At 38.8% G+C, this 14,189-nt stretch overlaps 8 protein-coding genes across 8 annotated transcripts; 5 read left to right on the top strand and 3 right to left on the bottom strand.

The window, feature by feature from the left end:
- Positions 1–177: 177 nt before the first annotated feature.
- SPOG_00215 (uncharacterized protein) lies at positions 178–2,264 on the bottom strand. Its single transcript, XM_013167724.1, has one exon. The coding sequence runs from the start codon at positions 2,004–2,006 to the stop codon at positions 1,617–1,619; it is 390 nt and encodes a 129-aa protein (XP_013023178.1). The 5' UTR covers positions 2,007–2,264; the 3' UTR covers positions 178–1,616.
- On the top strand, positions 433–1,491 carry SPOG_00216 (40S ribosomal protein S7). The gene has a single exon (XM_013167725.1). The coding sequence runs from the start codon at positions 471–473 to the stop codon at positions 1,056–1,058; it is 588 nt and encodes a 195-aa protein (XP_013023179.1). The 5' UTR covers positions 433–470; the 3' UTR covers positions 1,059–1,491.
- On the top strand, positions 1,648–3,555 carry SPOG_00214 (uncharacterized protein). Its single transcript, XM_013167723.1, has one exon. It carries the CDS (start codon positions 2,540–2,542, stop codon positions 3,473–3,475), a length of 936 nt encoding a protein of 311 aa, XP_013023177.1. The 5' UTR covers positions 1,648–2,539; the 3' UTR covers positions 3,476–3,555.
- Positions 3,556–3,657: 102 nt separating this feature from the next.
- On the top strand, positions 3,658–6,087 carry SPOG_00213 (ribosomal DNA transcription factor Rrn3). The gene is made up of 2 exons (XM_013167722.1): positions 3,658–3,883; positions 4,050–6,087. Exon 2 carries the CDS (start codon positions 4,157–4,159, stop codon positions 5,909–5,911), a length of 1,755 nt encoding a protein of 584 aa, XP_013023176.1. The 5' UTR covers positions 3,658–3,883; positions 4,050–4,156; the 3' UTR covers positions 5,912–6,087.
- SPOG_00212 (LEM domain-containing protein Heh1/Lem2) lies at positions 5,880–8,780 on the bottom strand. The gene has a single exon (XM_013167721.1). The coding sequence runs from the start codon at positions 8,424–8,426 to the stop codon at positions 6,357–6,359; it is 2,070 nt and encodes a 689-aa protein (XP_013023175.1). The 5' UTR covers positions 8,427–8,780; the 3' UTR covers positions 5,880–6,356.
- A 155-nt stretch (positions 8,781–8,935) lies between these two features.
- SPOG_00211 (uncharacterized protein) lies at positions 8,936–11,411 on the top strand. The gene has a single exon (XM_013167720.1). The coding sequence runs from the start codon at positions 8,995–8,997 to the stop codon at positions 9,946–9,948; it is 954 nt and encodes a 317-aa protein (XP_013023174.1). The 5' UTR covers positions 8,936–8,994; the 3' UTR covers positions 9,949–11,411.
- A 166-nt stretch (positions 11,412–11,577) lies between these two features.
- Positions 11,578–12,996, top strand: SPOG_00210 (ribosome biogenesis protein Mra1). The gene has a single exon (XM_013167719.1). The coding sequence runs from the start codon at positions 11,642–11,644 to the stop codon at positions 12,710–12,712; it is 1,071 nt and encodes a 356-aa protein (XP_013023173.1). The 5' UTR covers positions 11,578–11,641; the 3' UTR covers positions 12,713–12,996.
- Positions 12,928–13,969, bottom strand: SPOG_00209 (U3 snoRNP-associated protein Utp11). The gene has a single exon (XM_013167718.1). The coding sequence runs from the start codon at positions 13,866–13,868 to the stop codon at positions 13,119–13,121; it is 750 nt and encodes a 249-aa protein (XP_013023172.1). The 5' UTR covers positions 13,869–13,969; the 3' UTR covers positions 12,928–13,118.
- Between the last annotated feature and the right edge of the window lie 220 nt (positions 13,970–14,189).

Below are 14,189 nucleotides of genomic sequence, written 5' to 3'. Positions count from 1 at the left end.
ATAAAATTCCTACTGATGAGCATTTTTCAAGCAGCACCTCTGTAAACGCTTTTCAGTGCGACTTCCTTCCTAATCATACTGCTATCATATTAACAGGCTCCTTATAGAACGCTGAAAGCGTCTAACGCGCGCAAAAGCGACTCGTAAACTAACATTTTCTCGTACTGTATACTTTGTCTGTGTTGTGAAATGTGACTGTTTTTTAGACAGGTAAACGCATCTTGAATTGGAAAGCCTAGGAGAAATTGGGAAAATGAATTGCGCTATTGGAATTTGATAATTTCAGTTTTAATATGACATTGTTATAATTTACTAGAAAAAAATTATGTGGAAGTCCTATTTACCCAATACAGCTACCATCAACCAAGTAACAGTACCAAATGGGATGGACAGTGTTACCCAAACCGAAGAGAGCAGTCACAAAAGAGAATATGGGAGAGTCGAAACATTTTCTTTTCTACACAACAGCAATGTCTGCTCTCAACAAGATTGTCAAGCGTTCGAGCTCCCAGCCCAGTGAAACCGACCTCCTTGTTGCTCAATGTCTCTTTGATTTAGAGAACTCTTCTAAGGACATGGCCAAGGAGCTCCGTCCTCTCCAAATCACTTCTGCTCGTGAAGTCGAAGTTGGAGCTGGAAAGAAGGCAATCGTTGTTTTCGTGCCCCAGCCTCTTCTCGCCGCTTTCCACAAGTGCCAGGCTCGTTTGACCCGCGAGCTCGAGAAGAAGTTTGCTGACCGTCACGTTATTTTCATCGCTCAACGTCGTATTTTGCCCAAGCCCGGTCGTAAGTCCCGTGTTGGTCAAAAGCGCCCTCGCTCTCGTACTTTGACCTCTGTTCACAGTGCCATTCTTGAAGACATTGTTTTCCCTACCGTTATCATCGGTAAGCGTACCCGCCAAGGCACTGACGGCCGCAAGTCCATCAAGGTCTTCCTTGACAACAGAGAAGCCAGCACTGTTGACTACAAGTTGTCCTCTTTCTCTAGCGTCTACCACAAACTCACCGGTAAGACCGTCAACTTTGAGTTCCCCGTCACCATTGGTGAAGGCTTGTAAGCAATAAAATTTACGTTTTGCGTTTGCATCGGTTCGGGTTGGATTCGATAGCTTCAAAATTTGCGTTAGATTACCTGACTTGAAAATGTAATCTTCCCTTGTGTCTATGTATTAGGTTGTTTACGTTGAAAACAAACGTGCTCTTGCGAGTTGTTGTAGGGAAAGGATGTTTTTAAAGAGTTGAAGTTTAGGTAGTCGTTTTCTCTTGCTGCAAAGTATTCTAATTGATGCTATCTATGTTTTTTTTTAAAACAAATCTTTGCCCAAGTTGAAAAAAGAATTCATTGTAAGTGCTGTCATCGTAATGCTTGAGTCTTTATACATTTTAATAATAAAACAATGTGAAAAATTGGACTCCGTGGTCAATCAAGAATAGATGTTTTCATCGCAAAATAAAATTATGCCAACTTGCTGTTGAATTTTGCATAACCGGTAATATTGGAAGAGATCCGTTCTCTGGTTTAATTCTTTTTTTGCTGTCCAAAATTAACATATGTCTTCTTGCTAGTGTAACAGCTATCTAAACCAACTCGAGTACTAAATTTATAATCCCGTAATTTATGAACACATCTCTACATCCTTCCATGATACGAGATGCTCCAAGTTTGCCTGATGCATTTGTTCAGTATTTTCAGGAAGTTGACCAACGCTAGAAATGAATTCATAAGGAGAAGTAGAAAAGTTTTCTAGTTTCCATATAGAACGTAAATCCTGTCCTATTAGTTGGATCTTTGCATCTTCCTTTAAGTAACGGGCCAAGATTCCTGTCATGGGGACAGCGTATCCTTCATTTAAAAGCTGAAGTTTCCAGAATGGGGGACCTTCATTCCATTCCCAGATTGTTTTGCAAAGGTCCGCTACGGTACCAGTGGTGTCAACCAATCCAAAACTGGCTGTGTGAATCCATTGTCGGATAGGAAATTCTTCACAAAATACCCTAAGCTTCATGAGTAAAATGACCAAAAAGAAAACAAAATGAGATGAAATAGAAGTGCTAGAAGCAGAATTTGCTTAAGTTTTCGGACTTTAAAAAGCAGCTGAATCCGCTTACTACAAAAGACCTCTAATTACTCAATCGTCTATAAAAGCAAAAACATCCCAATATTTCTTGTTTACCGGCTTCGTCTTGCTCAATTTTAAACAAATGATGAAGTAATTGAATAAATGCAAAGTTGGGTGGTTCGAGGTAATATCGAAACGTCAGCCTATTTTCTCGTTTAATGATCGTTATATATATAGAGATTACACAGAATATTTTTATAGCACTACAAACGTTGGAAAGTACAGAAATCAGTAGAAGTCTTGTTTATTTATTTATTTATTTATTTTTGCTCTCTTTTTGGAAAACAAAAACCTTCTTCGTATACTTTCCTACTAGTCTTTACCACAACTTATACAAAGACTTTGGATTGAATTTGTTTAAAAATTAAACATTATTGAGAGACCAATTCGTTTAGATTGTGGCTTCGTCGCGTTCCGTCATGGCATTTTATTTTCAGATATCAAACAAGGACATAATCAACGACGTTGACGTTGGATTACAACCAAATCCTTTACCTTTTGCTGCAGCAAATGCCCCTGTATTTGGCCGGAATGCTCATTTATCTCCTCATTTGGCAATTGTCCTGGCGGACGAAGGATTCGACGTAGAACAGGTGTGTCTTCCTTGGCGTTACTTTACCGATCGTGGTTTTCTGGTTGAATTTGTGTTTCCAAGACCAATTGATCCTCCAAGGACAGCTAGACCAGACCCTTCTTATACATGTGGATGGAAAGGAAGCATCATGGGACCTTCCAAAGAGGCTATGGATATCTACAGCATACTATGTACCCTTGAAGAATTTATCGAACCAAAGCATTATACAGATGAAGGTTTTTCTTTTCTAGACTTTGACGTGGTACTCATTACTGGAGGTAGAAACGAACCAATGCGTCAGATGCTCACAGATCCCTCATTACACTCAAAGTTAAAGCCGTATCTGAGTTTGTGTAAACGAATAGATCCGGAAACAAATCAACCTAGTGTGGCTCCTTCTAAGATTTTGGGGACTATTGCTCAAGGCACTTTACCTATTTACATGAGTGATCCCGAAACGCCTCTGAAATCGACAACTATACCAGTATGGATGGAGAGAACAAATTCATGGATCTCGCCTCCTCCAGAGAACTCCTCCTATCCTTATGCAGCGTCCTTGATACCTTCTGACAAATACTTTGCTGGACCTAATTATCGAAGTGTCTTCACAATGGAGGACATGCATCATTATTTCATATCTGGGAGATGCAATAGAGACATTCTTCCTCTAAGCACTGGAATTTACGGTCTTTATAGACAAATGCTTCGCGATCAAAAGTCAAGCATGCGTCCACACAAAAAGCGTTCAAACCATTATCCAACGACCTTCATCAAAAAGTGATTTAGTTTTTTACGAATATAGATAATGCTCTCACTGATCAAGTTTTCTATCCTTGCCTAATAAATCGTTTATCCAAGATATATTGTTTTGTTTTTTTGCAGCATCAATTAACGAGGTGTAGCAACCTTCAGTAAACGAACACATTTACTACCAGCAAGTAGAAACTTTTCTTTTACCAACAACAAAACTTAATAATAATAGGAATTGCTGGTAATTTAGGGGAAACTGCATTATACTGGTTTAATTTAATTTAATTTATTAATATTTCACTGTTTTCGAGCGGCTTATTATCGTCAATTGTGAAGTTTTCACGACAGACTCCACATCTTTCACATCTTTGTTGCATTGGAAAAGTTTTTTTTACTTTAGAGGATATTGTGTACATCGGACATTTCTTGAAAACATAAAGTAAGTAGAAGTGCTCAGATGGTGTTTTTGCTGAGAAAATTGCTTTGAAGCTGGACACTCTCATTTCTATCAACGCTGACTTGAGAGGCAATTGCTCTAATGTAAAAATAAGTTCCATGACAAACGAAGAGGTCTCCCATTCTTATGCTAACATATGTTTTGTTAGAAATTTAATTATTACTCTATAGCCCTCTGAATAGAGAAGTGAATTTTGGACAATTTTTTTATTTTTTTTACACAAAACATAAACTAGTTTATGAAACTTGCTTAAGGATGCCGTCAATTATTCAAGCTTCAACGTTAATAGATTCTTCCCTTTCGAATGGCATGATGAATCCTCCTACCGATTCTAGCGTCCTCCCATCTGAAGGTAATGCATCCAAACATGACTCTCAATTAATGCAGCACATGTTTCGCGCATTCGTTAGTAAAGCCCTTGATGATAAAACCGCGGGAAATGTTGCTGCATATGAAGATATGAGGAGACAATTCTCTATAAGGCCTGATGCAAAAGATGCTCCTTCATCTATTCAGATTCAAAATTTATTATCTGCCCTTACATGCAACGTTTCTCGACTTGATAGTTCTTGCTCATCTTTGATTATGAGCATACTGGGCTCAGTGTGGGTATCGAGAAATGAACCTTTTGTCCGCTGCTACACAAGGTTTTTGGGACATTTGCTTTCTGCTCAATCTACCTATTTGCCCATGGTCATGACCATGCTTATCCAGCACATGTGCTACCAGAGTAATAGTTTAGCAATTCATTATGAACATGCTCATATGGCTTTAAAATATGTGTTAGATCTTGTCCCTCGTGCGCATTCTTACTTGTATAGTTGTATACTTGAGGAGTTTCCGTACAAGGATGAAAGTATTCTGGCACAAATGACCTATATTTCGAACGTTTTAAGTATTTGTGAATATGTACCATCTCTTAAAGGTCCTGTATTGCATGCAATTATTGATAAAATCATTCAAGTTGATGTTGAGATTCAAGTAGAACTTGATATCGAGGATGATGAGGAATCAGATATTTCAGATGATGCTAGCTCCGATGTATTAACTGCATCTGCTTTGTATGAGCGCCACGCTGGTACTTCGGAGGATCTTACTTCTAGTACTCTATTGAACGATGATCCCTTGTCTCCTGTCGATACCAAACAAACCTTGCTGCAACTGGACCAGCTTTTGTATACATTGTTTTCTTATTTAACAAAGAATTTAAACCAAAGTAGGGATCGTTACGTTGTTTACAATAGTCTGATTCGATCATTTGTTAATACTGTTCTTAAAACCTTTCGCTGTCGGTATACACAGTTTTTAATCTTCTGGGCTTCCCAACTAAATCCAGAATTTACCGACATTTTCTTGGGAGTCCTCACGGAAGTTTGCTTGGATCCATCTCAACCCTATACGCTTCGGATTAGTGGAGCCATGTACCTCGGGTCTTATGTGTCTCGTGCTAAAACTTTGGAAGCCTCGACGATTCAAGTTATTGTCGGCCTAATGACTCGTTGGATCGAGGCCTACTTGGATCAATGCGAAAACGAGCTATCCGATGATTTGATATCCAAACATTCTGTTTTTTATGCCATTAACCAAAGCGTATTATACATTTTCTGTTTCCGTTGGCAAGAGCTGCGAATCTCGGATGAGACAGATCCAATGGATCCCAAGCCGGCAGAATGGCTTCCAGGCCTGGAAGTTCTTCATAGATCCGTTCTTTCCCGCTTAAATCCATTGCGATACTGCTCACCTAATGTTGTTCATCAGTTTGCTAGGATAGCAAATCACTTGAACTTTATGTATATTTATTCAATTTTGGAGCAAAACAGAAAGGGATCAATTCGGGATGGATTAGAAACAATCGATTCGTTTTTCCCCTTCGATCCTTATCGTCTATCAAAATCTTCGTCGATTGTCCAACCATTTTATAATGAATGGCAGCCAGTTCCTGGATTGGACGAAGATGAGGAAGCTGAAGATGAACCAGTGACCGATTTTCCTCTCGTATCGTCGTTATAATTAAAATGACCTCAGGAACCGAATCTTTTCAAATGACATCTTGGTTTACAAGAAACAGTTGTGTGGAGTTTTAATTTACCGGTCAGTGTCTATTTAACGTAATAATGTCAATCTAAATAAGTTTAATAAAATTTGGGATACCAATGGCGAATTAAAAATCAGATGCGTATACTTTTTAGGCAGACTGCGATCAAAAAGTTTAGATGTATTATAGATCATGCCTACTGTTTATGGCACTAAAAGAAATTACTTACACGATTCGCATATAATGCCCGTTACGTAAACTTAAAAGGAGTACACGTTGCTAAATTTCCTTTCCATCCATTGCATTAAGAATTCATGTAGCATCAAGATTTCAACAATATATCAAAAGACATTCTTTCCATTGTTATCTTTAAAGTTTATAATTTACATGTTCGTCAATTAAAGTAAATATGCGAATAGATTACTGCGAAGGTAAAGGATCGAGAGGATTCGTACCCACCCACTCCCAAACACGGGTCCATTCTCCATCTACTTCAGCTTCGCGGGTCCGTATACTTCCCACTTGTTCAACTTTTTTGACGACTGAATCCCATAACAATTGACCTTCTTTTTCAGTGAGATCTGACTGCTCTAATACACCATGTGAATGAAGCAATAAATCATGCATCTCAATTAGCGGAACAACAGGCTGGGAAGTACGTGAACTTTGATATAAAGCCTTTTGTCGCTTTAAGGAATCGATACAGAAACGTGAAGCAAAAGGTAAATACTTCTGAACTTTTTTGCGTAAGTAAAAATAAGTATAAGCCTTATAAAGACAGATGGTGACTAGGATAAAAAGAAGAAGAGTAAATTTATACTTCCAAATTGTTCGATAAACCTGTCGTCGAAGTCGGCATCTTAAAGGTACATTAGCCCAGCTATGGGAACCAATATTTTCTTCATTTATTTCAATTTCTTCTGCATTAGCAAGCTGATACAAAGCTGCTTTAAATAAATCATTAAAATCACCTAAAGAGAGGTTTGGGGATTTCTTTTCCAACAGTGTATGTCGTAATAAGGCTATAGAAAATAGAGGATGATGTGTCATCTTAGATCCTTTTAATTCCTCGAAAACGTACGGATTTGTTTTGGAAAGCGTTTTATTTTTTTCAATAAGATCATCAGACAAACGACCACATTGGAGAATTGAATTCCATGTTCGCAAAACGTCCAAACATTCTTCATAGAAAATTGTTACACTTTCTTCCCTATTTGTATCACCAACACATTTTTTTTTTGGCCACAGGCCAAACCTAGAATACCAAGGCTCGCTTAAAATGTAACCTGAATCACACTGAAGTTCGAAATTAGGCAAACATTTGGAGTGGGATGGACAAGGAGTACATGAAGCCCCAAGTCCAAATTTTTGAAGGATTGTTGAATTCCCAGAAGAAGGTACATCACAAAATCCAGCACGATAGACCTCTTCTCTCCATAAAGTCAAGAAAATCGCTACGAAGATACCAAGTACAATTGTCAATACCTGCGGGGGATGAATACGATGCTGGGAATGAAAAAAGTTCGGCAAGGAAGATGCATCTCTCATAACCGAATAAAGGCGGAAAGCTTTTCGAGCCAACTTTGAGCATAATGAGCGCTTTGTATAGTTAGAATGGTCTTGCTTATGTACATAATCTTCAAATAGAGCATCTTCTTCAGAAGAATCAAGATCATCATCTAAAAACGAGAGCGGATTGTCTTTTGTGAGCTTCCTAGAAATTGGCTGAGTTTCCTTAACGGGGGAACGTTGATTCCGATAAGAGAGGGAACCATTTGATGATGATGGAAAAGGGCGACGAGGGCTCACTATAGGCTTCCCTGGAGTTTGTCTCGGGCTACTTGAAGAAATGGGCTTGAGTTTCCGTATACCCCTAGGTGAACCTTGCAAGGTAGAACTATCCATAGACGATATAGGAAAAGAATCGCGGGGTGAGGCATGAGGCCGGAACTTTGGTGTAGATGATAATGGTGGGGGACTGGTCAAGGTTATAGAAGTCTCGACATTGGGGCTGCCTTCTAATACGGAAGACTGAAAGGTATTGTTTTTTGAGGTATGGGGAAACTGGAAGCCAGTAGGGAATGATGACAGGTGAGCAGTTTCCTCTGTTTCTGTAGGAGGAGAAGATGAGGAGGACGAGGAAGACCGCGATAGAGAAGGTTTGGATTGGGTTGAGGAGCTACGACTGGTACCGGTTGCTTGCGTGGATTTTAGGGAGGATGCACTGGCACGGGAACTAGGAAGTGCATTTTTATTATCAGAGTTGAGGTTGGAATTTGCAGAAGAAGTGCTGGAAAAATCACTTGGAGTAGTTTTGACAGAAATCGAGTTGCCGCCTGCCCTTCGTTTACGCAGCCGCTCAACAAGTTGTAGGTAGTCCGCTTTTCTTCCATAAACAGGATATTCAACATTAGCATTTTGCAAAATCCTTTTTAGATCTGCGACCCGAAGGGATCGAAGGTTAAAGTCAGGCTCATACCATCGGTCCATAATAAAAAAATTCGGTCAAAGGAGCTTCCAAGTAGCCAACACAACGATAATAGTCAATCAACGAACAGAATGGTGCCTTGTTTTTGATTCTTATATTTCACCTAAATGTAACAAGGAACCTTGTAGAAATAAAATAAAAAGAAACCCTCCCTATAAACAAGCAAAAAAGCGAAATCTGATGGCTTGAAGGCGTTCAAGGTTAGCGCATTCGCTTACGGGGTTTGTTTACTTTTCGTAAAAACACTTCTCAAGCTGAGGTCATATGGAACCGGTTTCCTTGAAAAAAAAAGACCAGTCAGCCAATTTAAACTGATGTAAGATGAAAGAAAAAACAATTCAAGTGCCTTTTAGTCCACTTCGTAAACAAACAAGCAGGTGGCAAAATTTTAGGTAGTGGTGAAGTTATTGTATTTAAAGAGACTTAACGCAGAATAGGTTACTACGAATTTCAAGATTGCCGACGTATATGGAGGCGTTAACTTGCGGCTTTAAGAGTTATCCTTTACCAATATCATTTCAACGAATTTCATGAGTATCAGTGATTGTGTAAAGTTTGAACTGAGAAAAAATGGAAAAACGAATTGGACATAGAATTCAGCGCAACAGAAAGTTCAACAAAGCTAGTTCTGGTGGAGGAATGGTTTCTTTCCACGATGTAGAATTTAGTTTGGATTCGCCATCGATAACTTCACGCCGCGACAAGGGAACAGCGTCCCCGAAAGCAATGAAGGCAAAGAGTATTCCATTTGGCTTAAACGAAGCGGAAAACGCTTTACATGTTGAAAAGCCTCGCAATGGCAGTAATGGCCACAGCCGAAAGTTAAAGCCAAATGGAGGTGTTTCTGGCGGCTCTCGTAAGAACAGCAACGGCTCTTCTGGTCGTGTGAAGAATCAATCTCCTGGAAAGAACGAGCAGTTTCACTTTTTGAATGTGGCTAATGGTGTTGAAGAAAACTCGAATTCTTCCTCGCCTAATCCTCCTGGTAGTGCAAAGTCCACTACCTCTTCTACCATGTCTTCTTCCGAACTTAATTCGTCTCTTTATGCTGGTCCCACTTTTACTCATTCTCCTGCCGCTTCTAATCTCCCTATCCCTACTTTCCTTAATGCATCCCATGCAGTCGAGAAGCCCGAGTCTTCATTTGCCTCACCTTCTCCCAGTCAACAAATTTATGCTTCTTTACCTCCCACACCTTCCCAGGCTCTTCCTGCCCCAGCTCATGTGCCCGCAGCCAACATGTGCTGGTACTCTCCTCCCTCAAGTGGATGCTCTGTGTCTGATAATTATATTAATAATCATGCTGTACCCAGTATGACTCACTCTTCTTCTACACCTTCCTGCGAAGGAGTAGGTGTTCCTATCTTCGATCATGCATCTTATAGACAAGTCTCACCTTCTCACTTTCAATCTAATTCCCTTGCTGATGGTTTTCATTGCCATTCTACTTCAGCCTTAGATTTGCTATTTCATCGTGACCGTGAACAACGTCTTTTCCGTATGCTCCATCACGGAAGTGCATAAGAAGTTGCTTCTTCTCGCGTGTATAGTTATGTTTCTTTTATTCATAGTTCATTTCCTGTTTTGCTCCGGCTTTTCTGGTACAGTTTCCATTCTACTTACTATTTGCTTCCTTTACATCCTTTTTTTGTTACATCTGCTCCTTTGGTTTTAGTTGTTGCCATTGTTGGTAATTCAGCAAGACCTCACCTCCGCCAAAGAAAGACACTTCAGAAATGACTCCCTATGTCTATTTTATTCTCGTCACTTATGTTCCTCTTTTTTTTTGGAACGGAAGAGTGGTTTTTCTTCAAGTCTTTTGGTTTGCGATATTATACGAGATATCTGTGTCGCGTCTTTTCTAATTTTTTGCTGGAGTCGTTTACGATTGTTAACGAATTAATAGATTTGGTTCTTTGCGACGGGACTCATTATTTATTTATGGTTTCGTTGTGTTCAATGTACGGTGTTAGTGTTGTGCTATATATTCGGGTTCTTACTCGGTCAGCCATATATGACTACAAACACCTTTATGAACAAATCAACGACTCTTTTTATCCTTGTCTCCTTATGTCAATTTTGATCCGTGAGGGGTTTTGTTTTTGGCGTGTATTTTCCTAGATTGATTGGATTGCCTTAATATTTTTCCAATGAATTTGGTTTATGAGATTCTTTGCTGTTTTAATTATTCTGACTGGTTTTTATGTGTTTTAATTAATTCATTTTAAGAGCCTTGGATGAGGGCTAGCTCGTCTATATTTTACTATCCTCATCTCTTCGTTCTTTTTTTTCAATTCTCTTTTATCATTTTTAAGCACGTCAAACTAAATATTTAATTTGAGTTTGATGATTAAGAATATTCTTTTTATGTGTTTAATTCCTTTTTGCTTCTTTTTTCCTGTGGATACCAGCGGCCTTTTGATTAACTGAACGTTTATCAAAGGATAGCTGTTTTTTTATGATGATTATCATCAGTCATGTAATCAATATTACGACGACTGGAGCCTAATTGCTGACTGTTTTTAACAGTTGGCAAAAGGAGGTGAACGAAAGTAGAGGTTTCATTCTGCGGTAATTTTTTTGGAAATATAATCTACGTTTCAAAGATTACTATCGCAGAGATTTTCTTATTTATCCGAATTGTGCATACATCTTGCATTCCAACACCGCTTTGGATTTTTCTTTTAAGCGATTCTAGTTGTTAATTGCAATTGGAATAGTTTAATTTTTCTTCTTAAAATGTATGTATTGGTGTAGAGGCATCAATGGTGTCGACATAAATACAGACAATTTGAGATCCAGCTTAAGTGTTTCTCTTGCTGCTCACCTTTTAAAGGATTCGATCTGCTTTCAGTGTAAGAAAGTAGTAATTTAGCAGTCAATAAGAAAGCATTTTTATATACATTATATGCGTGAAAGTTATAAGTTAGTAATTGTTGCATTAGTGAAGAGATATGAAACACTTCTGTAGAAAAGCCAAGTGTTGTATGTACCATCTTATGAATACCAACTTTTCTAGTATAGTTTCTTCTATCCGGAATTAAGAATAAGGAACTAGTAAGCAGTATAAACGTGAAATAAGGATATTCGTTCGTAATCGTTATGTGATATCTAAATGTACTTTAGTGTGCTGTATCAAGAAAGAGCGACTCAATTTTCTCCAGGGCGCAACTTGACAAAAGCCAACTGTCATTCAAAGTCGTTGCATTTAGAATTCATGCCAGCATACTCTAAAAGAAAGTCGAGGTCTTCTTTGGAGGTTTCAGAGAAGTCGAACCAGCCGAAAATTGTTAAGAGAACCGCTCAGAATGGGAAAAATGGCATTGACAATTCGCCTGAACAAGAAACAGCGGTAGAGGAGTCAATTGTTCCAGATAATACTGAAAAAATAGAGGATGAAGAACTCCGAAGATTACGCGAGAATCAAAGTGCTGTGGAACAGTTTACGACGAAAGAGTCCGAGTCGAATGATGAAGGATCTCCAGCGGGAATTGTAGATGGACAAGAAGATGAAAAAGAAAAGGAGGAAGAAGTAACGGAGCAAAAAAATACTGGAAGTCGCCCTCTTCCTGCAGGATCTGTTCACAGAACGACTACTCATTTAGCTCCAGTGCCCGCTCGTCCTCTCAACTCTCATAATACCAATACCCAACGATTGATCGTTGTTTTGGACCAAGCTTGTTTGGAGATTTACAAAGTTGGAAAGGCAAAGGATGCAAAATACCAGCTTTTGAATTGTGATGACCATCAAGGTATCTTGAAGAAATTAAACAGAAACATTGCTCAAGCTCGTCCAGACATTACTCACCAGTGTCTGTTAACATTATTGGATTCCCCTCTTAACAAGGCCGGACGTCTGCAGGTTTATATTCATACAGCCAAGAAGGTTCTCGTGGAAGTGAATCCTTCTGTTCGTATCCCTCGTACATTTAAGCGTTTTTCTGGTTTGATGGTTCAACTCCTCCACAAGCTCTCCATTCGAAGTGTGAATGGTAATGAGAAATTGCTAAAGGTTATCAAAAACCCTGTTACCGATTACCTTCCTCCTAATTGTCGAAAGGCTACTTTATCTTTTGATGCACCCACTGTTCCTACTCCTAAGTACCTGGAAACTTTGGAACCTAATCAATCTGTTTGCATTGCCATTGGTGCCATGGCTCATGGTCCGGATGACTTTTCAGACGGCTGGGTGGACGAGAAGATTAGTATCAGCGACTATCCTTTAAGTGCGAGTATTGCATGTTCAAAGTTTGTTCATTCTATGGAAGACTTTTTAGGAATTGTGTAAACAATTGTGAAGGAGTGCGTCTAGTATTATCTAGGTGCTTATAGTATAATTCGGTTTAATATTTTTTTAGATTTTGGTCAAATGAACATCTCTCATTTTCCCTGAAAGTGTCCTAGGAGCTCTGTGAGAAAAACGAAAGGAAAGAGTGGTTAATTTTTTGGGTCATTTATTAGACATAAGCATTGCTATACTCATCAATCAATACTAATTAACGGGAAATGTATACGATGTTTTAGGTAGAAAAGATTCATTTTATTATCAGATACCAATTATGCAAAAAACCAAACCCAAGTAATAGATGTGAAAAACCAACAAAATTAAGAGGACGGATTCTTTCGTTTCCGTCTTTTCATCTTATAGTCTTCTTAAAGTGACCAAACCAGTAGCGACCAGTAGCGATTTGAGCTTACCTTTTACGTTCGTTTCTCCATTTATAAACGGGTTTTCCATTTACAGTTTTCTTTTTCTGGCGGCCTCCTTTTCCTTGTAATAACCGTTCTAACTGAACACGTTCTTCGGCTGCTGCAAGCTTAGCATCCCGCTTTTTCCGCAAAAGCAATTCTCTAGCCGTTTTCTCTTTCAACTTACTGTGAAGGCGACTTGAAAACTCGTCTACCTTCATATTCGTTTCTCCTAATTGATCAACGCGTAATCGATTTTCAGCTCGATTGACCAATTCGGCACTGGTCTGAAAGTGTTCAGCTGGGTCAAACCTGGCTGCTTCTTTTTTTCCATCGACAAACAATGTGTGCTTCCGAGGCTCCGATTTAAAACGTTGAGCTCCGACCATGTGCATTTTCTGTTCTAATTCTTGAATTTTCGAGCGCTCAATATCTCGATGATGACGAATCCAACCAATATCTTGTGTCTTTAAGATTTTTATAGTATCCATATCAATGGAAGAATCCTCTCGTTCTTCACGAGGAACGCCGTTCTTCGTCTTTTTGTGAGTCATTCCATAGTAAAACTCATCTGGATTTCTTTCTTGCGCTATTTCGCGCAAACGCTTAACTTTTTTCTGCTTATTATTATAATCTTGAGCGCGAGCCACATAGTCTTTCCGTTTCTCCAACAATCCCAATTTTCGACGCTCATTAGGCTGAGAGCGTTCGCGATGGTTTTGTCGCTGTCCAGCGTTTTTAAAGGTTGCTACCATATTGCGAAAGTCGTCTCCCTTTTTATTTAGGACTTTTTCTTTCAAGGAATAATCTGTGAGAGATGGTTCTTACTAGCTGATCTTGTACAATGGAAGGTCAAATGCTGCATATAGTGAGTCGCAACCCACAGCAGAACTTTGTTGTGCACGTTCCTATAATAATGGAACGTAAAATAACGATGCCTTATTAAACAGACTTAAAGGACTTTTTTGAACGAACTCTAGTAAATAAATTATAAGAAAAAGACTTTTCAGGTTTAAGAAGATTGTTTAGAATCACAATTCTAGGCATCAAATTTTGGTCATTAAGATTTAAAAATG

This window comes from Schizosaccharomyces cryophilus (assembly GCF_000004155.1).
Source record: "Schizosaccharomyces cryophilus OY26 unplaced genomic scaffold supercont4.3, whole genome shotgun sequence".
Classification (NCBI taxonomy): Eukaryota; Fungi; Ascomycota; class Schizosaccharomycetes; order Schizosaccharomycetales; family Schizosaccharomycetaceae; genus Schizosaccharomyces; species Schizosaccharomyces cryophilus.
Note: the sequence above shows the minus strand (reverse complement) of the source record. Positions and strands in the feature narration are given on the sequence as shown.